Source organism: Cynoglossus semilaevis, chromosome 14, assembly GCF_000523025.1.
Source record: "Cynoglossus semilaevis isolate Cse_v1.0 chromosome 14, Cse_v1.0, whole genome shotgun sequence".
Taxonomy (NCBI): Eukaryota; Metazoa; Chordata; class Actinopteri; order Pleuronectiformes; family Cynoglossidae; genus Cynoglossus; species Cynoglossus semilaevis.
The window spans coordinates 10141873-10151170 of record NC_024320.1 but is presented as its reverse complement, the minus strand read 5'-3'; the positions used below and the strand labels follow the sequence as shown (position 1 = coordinate 10151170).

General features: G+C 40.9%; 1 protein-coding gene and 1 non-coding gene across 3 annotated transcripts in view; one reads left to right on the top strand and one right to left on the bottom strand.

The window, feature by feature from the left end:
- Nucleotides 1–567: 567 nt before the first annotated feature.
- Nucleotides 568–649, top strand: trnal-uag (transfer RNA leucine (anticodon UAG)). Its single transcript has one exon. It is a non-coding gene; the product is annotated as a tRNA-Leu (tRNA).
- A 221-nt stretch (nt 650–870) lies between these two features.
- Nucleotides 871–9298, bottom strand: part of LOC103389522 (aryl hydrocarbon receptor-like) — a 17306-nt gene continuing 8878 nt past the window's right edge. The window contains exons 7-12 of one of the 2 annotated variants that reach the window (XM_017038274.2): nt 8146–8354; nt 7961–8070; nt 6922–7063; nt 5507–6842; nt 4010–4092; nt 871–3799 (exon numbers count right to left, since the gene is read on the bottom strand). In XM_017038274.2, coding sequence (XP_016893763.1) covers nt 3742–3799; nt 4010–4092; nt 5507–6842; nt 6922–7063; nt 7961–8070; nt 8146–8354 — 1938 coding nt within the window. In that variant the 3' untranslated portion in view covers nt 871–3741. The remainder of the gene's footprint in view (nt 3800–4009; nt 4093–5506; nt 6843–6921; nt 7064–7960; nt 8071–8145; nt 8355–9298) is intronic. The other variant, XM_008324962.3, reaches the window with a different exon arrangement.

The following is a 9298-nucleotide window of genomic DNA, read 5'->3' as shown; positions in this document are numbered from 1 at the left end:
AAAGCAGGAAGGCAAAGAAGTGAAAATGGGCCGAGGTGCTGTTTGTGTACATGTTAGTGTGTCACAGCTAAAAGCCTCCTCCATCACAGTAGTCCTTCTCCTCTTTCACTTACAATATGGAGCCCACTTCAATCTTGGATTTTAGTAATTGCAGTTCAAGATATCTCCAGTAGGAGGCAGACCTGGACTACAGGCACACCTTGTGTCCATAATTACTTGCTTTTGCAAATTGTGACGTCATTGTCCAGCTAAACAAGTCCACTCAGCTTCCAATCAGCCTCTGCATCAGTACTGCAGTACCTTCATGTACCGTAGTGAATATACTGATCCCCAATATCACCTCATGCTGCACCACTATACCATCGCAGCTGACTGTTGCAACTTTAGTTGATAATGGTCCTTATCTGTAGCAGGAATTTGAAAAAAAAAATAGTTTGGCTTCTTTCTTTAAAACACAGTCTTCTTGTTATGATGCCCACAGACCTTTTCCAGTGACTATGGATTTGTTCTGTTCTTCCAGTACAAATCCATACGTAATGTTGACCAGTTGTAGCTGCCCTACAGGCAGGTAGCGTGGCCGAGTGGTCTAAGGCGCTGGATTTAGGCTCCAGTCATTTCGATGGCGTGGGTTCGAATCCCACCGCTGCCAGCAAGTGTTAGCTTTAGTTATATAGTCTTGCAGTTATCACATCTGCCTTCTACGCAGAAGGTCAAGGGTTCAATCCCCAGGGAAACCACATACTGGCGCCTCCAAGAGGCAACATTTTCCCATTATTCAATTCTATCCAATCCTTCATATAAAGACTTTGAACTAACCTAATACAGTTAATACAATTTACCCATTTAAACTACACAATAAGGAATGGGTGTAACACATATGATCCTCTTAGCCTCACTTTGCTGTTCTGACCAATCAAAAGTGCCCAGCAGCAGCAGCAGTAACTTTGACTTGATTTTATTTGTTATGTTATGTGTAGAAGCTGGTTGGATATTCTGTAGAGGAGGTGACATTCTCCAGTTGACATTCAAAAAGCAAAAGAGCAGGAAGTTGATGATGTTTACACAAAATACTTTACTTTAATCACATTTTAATACCACATGTTTAAAATAAAAATGATAAATAACAAAGGAGACATGCAGTAAATCCAAGACCTTTGAAGACAAAAATGGCCAAAGATGTTACTGCTCTAACTGTAAGGTAAACTGAAGTTAAAGAGACAACAGGACATAAGGAACAATGTTAACACAACACACTGTTAAATGCTTTTCTTTGTCTCTACCACTACTAAAGCTACAGGAGGAGGTTGGTGATGACAGTTATTTTGGAGAGTTATGTGAAGGGACATTGATGTACAGTGACATACATTATATTGCATTTTTATATTAAAGCATTTGGGAAAAGATTGTAGTGGCTACTAAGCGCTAAAGTGGTGCTTAGCGCTAATTGTTCCTAAGGCCATGCTGTTATTTGTTGTAAACAGCAACCTCAACTTTAAAAACAGTACACCAACATTCTTGCTACAGTCACATTAAAACCTAACGAGATAAAGGCTAGGCTAGACCAAGCTAATTCTCTATACCAGGGGTGTCAAACACACAGCCCACAGCCCAAAACCGACCCACAGGGGGATCGATCTGGCCCACTTGATGAATTTTGAAAGTGAAAAAATGCACAAAGACTTCATGTTCGAGATGTCTTGTTAAATTACGTTTCATTAAATATGACGATATTCTAATAAACTTAATCATGTTTGCATGAAAACAAATGAGAATGAGAAAAAAACATGGATTTTGTTATTTATAGGGAATCATGTCCTAATTATTCTGGCCCGGCCCACTTGACATCTACTTCAGTTTAATGTGGCCCCTGAACCAAAATGAGTTTGACACCCCCAGACTGTACTGGCTCCATTTGACACTGGCTGATACTTTAGCTTGAGGACGTCCTGTTTACTGTAACAGAAAGGACAAGACAAAACACCTTGTAATCCAGATTTTTTTTTTTCTGTCATCAAACTCAGAGTAAGGCAATAATTAGCAACCACACACTTGTGTGGTTTTACGTTTAGAATTTGGTTTTCGCAAAGAATTAAATGCTCTCATATCCATTGTCAAAGCACTTGAGTTTTTAAAGATTTTTTTGTAAAATCGAAAAAAATGTGAAAATAGTAAAAAACATGTTAAAGGAATCATAACACACCACAGACCCCACTGTTCTATAAATATAATCATGCAGCAGTCTTTGCACAAAAAACATGCTCAAGCAACCAAAGCCAGTGACACCTTCAAAGTAGAAGGAAACAAATGCTTACAGCACTGTAAAACAATTTAGGAGCAAAGATATTCTCACTTTATCACTGAGAATAATGTCGTGATTAACTCCATCTATTATTTACAAAACACTCCTTACTGGATTGGTGTGCACATATACGGTGAGTGTGTTACAGTGTTTCTCACACAACAACATGAAGTCATTAAGTCAACAGGCAACTCACTAACTGGCTGTAGTCGAGAAAAGGCATTCACTTCTTCTTTGGGCAACCAAAAATGCTTCTACACTTCAGACACATCAGGTCCTTTCTGACGTGTCTGTTTCACAGTGATAAAATAGTTAAGTGATATTTACAAACTTAACAATTTAACAATTATATTTTATGAACTATAAACCATTTAAAGATCAAGGATCAGAACCTAAAACTGCTCTGTATTCATGATAATAATGTTAATGTGGTTTTTGTACTATTGTCAGGGTCTATATTTGGTTAAAGGTATAATTAAATTCAACTTCATTTTCAAAAACTTGCACTCACAGACTTGTGAGTATAGGTGCAGCGTTTCTTTGCTTTTTGCAAGCAAGTTTAACATTTGTTCTCTTTGGACAAATGTGACGGCAACATGTCTGGATAATGGCTGTGTTGCTTTAACAGACACACAACCAGAGGCATCACAAAGAGGCAATTACTGGCAAAATTAAAAATGTTTCAGCATAAGTGGAGAGACACTCACTGTAGATCCAATAACTCCACTGTGTTGACCTGACAGTGAACGCTCTAACACACAGTTGACACACGCTGTCAATTGCACACTGTGATAAAAAGGGGGCTTAAATTGCAACTTGGGCTTAAGGTGCCGTAGTACTGTCCAGCATGTGTTTGTTCAGACTTCAGGTCAGACTGTCTGACACACCACAGACCAGAGCACAGGGCAGTGAGCAAGTCTACGACTGACAAATGAAATTCGACTGACTGTAGACTGATTCCTATTGTTGGTGACAATGTCTTCAATGAAGTCTTAAAGCATTTTGACAGTTTTACATATTATTAATTCCTATATTTGGAATTGTCACACGTAGAAAATAGTGTGAAATATACATTTTTATCATGTTTGTCATATTCAAGACAAATTCCTTTTTTACCTGGAACTTTGCTGGTTACCAACGTCTACTGTTAAAGCAACAACAAACAGAACATCATACACACAAACCTCACCAAAGCATGACATCATGGTTAATAAGAACACACATTTTGATACTATGACCTACATCATACTTTCTTTAGTTCCATCCTTCTTCTTCTTCTACTCTATCAAACCTCACCATCACTAACTCACATGTTCAGTTACTGCCACTCCTTAGCTTCTCCTCCGACCACACTCTGGACTTCTATGGATCCTGTGGAGCAGCAGGTCCTTCAGGGCGAGAGACGGAGATGGTGTTTGTCGACCAGCTATTTCCATTAGGAATCAGGCAGGATTTGATGGACGGTGTGTGAGTGGCACTGAGGAGACAGCTGTTCTCCAACTGAAAAGACATACAGTATATAACTAATAGTAGAAAAAAAAAACAATATTTTAACACAAGTTTTGACCAAAACATTTGTTAAAATACTAACAGTCTTTTTTCCCTAGGACAGTGAAGACATCACTGGATCTCCTCTTCCTCATTTTTGTTACAGTAGAGGTAGATGAGTGCACCATCTGCTTTGCTCCCACTTCACTTCTGTTCACTTACTCCTTTTGTCTGAGATCATATTGGCCCCTGCTCCTCCGTGCAGCTGTGTACTCTGCTAATTCACCGCTGTGTGTGCCGCATCTCTGTCAGCAGAAAAAGTCTATTAGTGCTTTACCGCACTGGCCCTGAGTTTACAACGTTAGTCTTTTTGTAGGTCAAGACCTCTCATGCATGACTGCCCATCATGTCAGTATTTATCTTACGTCCCCAGCCACTGACCCTGAAGAATAACAGTAGATACCCAGTGGGGCGTGGGGTGAATGGATGGGTCGATGCCTGCCAGGGCCTGAACATCTCCTGGGGCAGGAGCACAGCCTCTGCAGTTCCTCTCTTTATTACTTCTTTGCTTATGATAAATGCAAACGATTGTGAGCAATGTAAGAAAAATGTCCATAGGGCTGGCCTATTTTTCTGGCTCAGGTATTCAGTAGAAAGGAAATGTGTCGTGGAACCTGGCACTAACCCTCACTGAGTTTCCTCTGGTTATCAGACTGTCTGGTCTAGACCGCCTCTCTCTGACTGATTTATACGACTTGTCTGGTTGCATCACCGCAGTTTACACTGAGCATCGTACCAGTCTGGAGTCTCTGTGTGCTGAGCTGTAAACATATCAATTCAAAGGACAGTGAGAGAGAACAGAGCGGGGTCAAAGGGTCAGGGCTGTTGGTCCTGCAGCGCTCGGTTTGTTGACGTTAAATGATATTTGAGAGCAACACAGACCCGAGGCTCAGTCATTGATGGAGGATCAAAAAGTCTTGACAGTCAGACTAAACAGAACTGACACTTTTATCTATCTAGAGATTGTAACACAGATACAAAGATGGAACAGGGCTGCACCAGTCCCAGTGGTTCACAGACATGGATTTTCTGTGTCTGAAATATTTTGCATGTGATTCAGCCACAAATTTCAATTCTTCAATGAGGATTGTTGTGCTTGTCAAGGTGACCATGGCCAGTTTTGGTTCAAATCAGGAAAGAGTACACCCCCCCCCCCCCCCCCCCCCCCCCCCCCCTCCCATATTATCTCCCGGCGTGACAAGCCGGTAATGGAAAAATCACACTAAGCAAATGGTTCTTCTAATAACAATAAATTTCCTATAAACATGCAAACTCCACAGAGAAAGACCAACTGGAGATCAAACTTGTGATCATCTTGTTATAAAGACACTTAAGAGTGGCAGAAAAATACTTGAGAGTGGTGGACCTGTCCACTTTACATGCCTGGACATAAACCAGGAAAACTACAAGGCTTGAAGAAACAAGGAAGACCCCAGGTAATCTCCATGGATATTGTAAAGGGGGGACATTGGAGGAGACCAGACACTGAAGACTGAGGTGGACGATTGTAATCACTTTGACACCTGAGATCTCTTAAAACTCAATTTAAAAAACATTCTTCTCTGTTTCTGTTTGTAAAAATGAGACTTGTTGGTTTATACCAGCCGGACCTAAAAATACTTTCTGCAATCTATCACACATGGACTCAATTCCACTTACCGTGCACTGAGTGGTTTCCTCTGCACTGATCCCAAACATGCTGTACGGCTGTAGAGATGTCAGGTTGTTCTGAAGATGAGTCAGATCCAACAACGGCTCTAATTCCACTCCAGAGCTTTGGCCCACACCAGATGAACCAGCATGAGTCTGAACCATCATCTGCTGGTTCATCTGGGCACCCTGGTGCTGGGAGTAACAAATGTCCAGTGCGGTCCCTGTACTGCAGGAGGAGTGTGGTGTCTCGGAGATACTACATCCCATACGGGACACCTCCGTGTTCGGTGTCAGTTGGTTTGGCGTGTAAGATCTGCTCGTCGTCTGCCCAAGAAAACTCTGAGATGGTGAAGCAGTGCTGCAGTTTTCCTGATGAGAAGGCTGTAGCTGAGTGAAGTTCTGGTCCGTGTGGAGCTGCCACTGGTGAGAAGGAAGCCTTTTAAGCTCAGGGTTCTGCTGGAAAACCTTAAGTGAAGTATGTGGATGTTGATGAGCGCTTTTGGGAACCCAGGGTAAAGCATTAGTGCTCAGAGATTCAGAATGATAGAGAGTGTTGCCTTGGACCACATGATGAGTCATCTGATCACATGTACGGAGTTGATGCTGCATTTGCTGTGATAAAAAATCCTCAGGCCCCTTATTTTTGGACAGAACTGTTGGTGCCTGCAGGTAGGGGTTCGGTGATGAGCCCAACAGCCCGAATGTCCCTGTGCTCCCTGGTTCCTCTCCCTCTGTTTGACCCTTGTTGGAGTGATGGTCGTAGGTATAGATATTGTTGTCGGTGAGATGATCACCAAAGTTAGAGCCCAGCTCCAAATGAACCATCCTCTCATCCAGCAGGAGGAGCTCTAGGTCTTCTGCGTCCAGGCCCAGATTTTCCAGCGCATTAAAAAGTTCACTGTTGGAGCACATCTCACCCACATCGAGGGACAAGGACTCAAATAGTGGATCATAGTTAACGGTGCTACTGCTGTATCTCCCTGACTCTCTGTCAGATGCAATGTGCCTGCTCTCTGATGAACCACTAAAAACAAACTCATTTGGCTGTTGGCAAGTAAGGCTGCTCTGGTGTGGCATTTCAGGCTCTGCGTTTGGTTGGCAGATGTACACAGATTCATCCTGGCTCATCAGGGCTCCCAGCAGAGACTTTGGGTCCAGGTCCCGTTTTAAACTCTTGTCCATTTTGCCCTTGTTGGATTTGCCGCCTTTGACTCTGCCCTGGAGGGAATGAGGGAAGCCATGCAGTGGAAATCCAGTCTGGTAGAGCAGCGCCTCCCCAGTGGCGAAGGTGAAAGGAAGCTGCATGGACCTCTTCCTCAGGTGCTCCCCTCCTTCCTCATCCCTGGGGGAATGGACAGACACACAATATTAACTTTTTAAAGCATTGTTATTAAAACCCAGCTCTTATCACGTGTACTTACGCCAGGGGTCTTTGAGTGGCAATGATGTAGTCTGGCTTCCCGTTCTTGTAGACAAGCCGTGCGTTGGCTTGGACCCACTTCCAACAGTTGTCTTTGGTGAGCAGTCTGAAGACGGTGAGGCCGCTCTCACCAGTCTTCATCACTGAAATTACATCAGAGACGACATAAAAAGATTCTTGGTGAAGTTTTGGCCGTGCACATACATATAAAACAAAAGAAAACAAACCTCTACTCTCTCTTCTTTGTATGTTTTGCAATACTTTTCCATGAGTTTTTTTTACTGCCTACATTCCAGGTTGGAATTCCACCTTAAGGTTAAATAGTTTGTTACAAGAGCTGGATTATTTTTAGGTGACACAATCGAAAATCATCTTTTCAAAGTTTTGCCCATCTATCTGTTAGGTTAACTTCAGTCTATCATTGTTGTGTTTTTACTGATACTGTATGTTTTATTTTTGTGGTTTTAGTTTATTCCTTACTTCTCAATCTACTTAGGTAGAGTTTTGTTCACTTTTTAGAAATTGAAAACACCTGGTAACCTTGCCAAAGGTTTGCATGTTTTCAAGTAACCATTATATTTACACAATGTTTTTTTGTTTAATTATTATTTTTTTAGTTCATTTCTTTCTCTTTGATTACTTGTGCCAGTTTGAGTAAATATTCAAAAACATTTTATTTGCTAACTTTTAATAAAGTTTTACTAGGTGAATGTTAAACTGGTAGCTAGTTTTATTCAATTTTAATTTATTTAATGTCGTTGCAAAAGCTCACAAAACATTTATTTTTGTAAAGAAAATAATTGCCTCTACTCCTTCATTCTGTGTTTTCAAGTATTTGGAATTTGGCATAAATCCAAATGGCAAATATCGTTCTACAGTGTACCAAAGGTACACATAAATACAATACATTTGTTAAAGAACAGGTAAAACATGCATTGTTTAAACCTCATGTTTGTCAAACTTCTTCACATTGATAAAATTAAACGATTGCAAAGACTTTAATATCAACAAAAAAACAAAAACAAAACAGTTGACCTTACTTCTGACGTGGTTTTCGGCACAGTGCAACATATCAGCAGCGTGGATAAACTGGTAACCAGAACCTCGAACCCTCAACTCAGCCTCGGTGTATCCCAGAACAATTTTACCCCTTCACAAAATAGCAAAAGAAATGTTTTGTTAAATATTCAGGACATTAACTAAATACTTTGTCAGGAAATCATACTTTGCATCACAAGCCATGGGAGTGAAATCCAGCTTGTGTTTGGTCCTAAAGATCAAGTTCCTGGTACGAATCTCCAAGATGGTGAGAGGCTGCAGTGGTGTAGCAATGGCAAAGAGCGCGAGCTGGGGCGGTGCACAGTTGTCCTTGCAGTTACAGTGCTGATGGTTCTGACCATGTAGAAACTTTAACCGACCCTGGATGTTCAGTGCCTGAGGAAAAACATACGACTGTTCATGTGTTGCTTTTCAGACATTTGCATCAACAACTTCATCTACCTAATGGTGCTGTGTTATCACTCAGTCTCATTCACACATCATTATTCCTAATGCTTTACAAAAGACATAGACAACATTTTAGTTCTGGCTTTGAACAGCTTCCTAGGACGGTCCCTGGATAGTAATAAAACAACTTCACTATGCTAATGATTAAACAATGCTAAGGCAAATGCCATGACCTTCAACACAACCCTTGTAGTCGTCTTGAATTAGTTGGTACACATTAGACACACATTCAGCAGTAGCTTCTTCCATTCTACCTGAACTTTACTGCCTCATTCAATCATTAGTGAACAACCTTAATATGAAAATCTGTTATAATTGAAACAGAATGCAACTCATTTTAATGTTGTGTAAGTGTTGCAATGAATACATCTTGAACAAAATGACTAATCTTTCACTGAATTAAACACAAATTTAATTTCCTTTTTTTTTTCATTAATGCTAATCAACAAATGTTGTTGTTTATTAAATAACTAGTTGCTGTGTTCTTGGTATGAAATATAGATCAGCTTAAATTCTGACACAAATGTCTCTGTATCGTTATGATTTAACTCTGCCTAACTGACTTTAAGAACCTGCAGCTGTGACGTCAGGAATCTAGCTCTGAATAGCGTGAGGGATTACGACAAAACAAAGCACGTAGCGAGCAGCACACACCAGAACAAACCTGGCTTAATGCCTAATACACTGAGAGGGACTGAGATGTGCAGGTCCAAAGTCATCCTTAAGAGCGGCTGTAGGATGTACATGTACGGTGCCGTCTGTTTCTCCTTTCAGGATACATTACATTAGAAAATAGACCCAGTAGGTGGCAGTAAATGTAGTCTACAGAATGTGGAGATACAGGTGAAGCTTAAAAGAAATAAAAAGGTTTC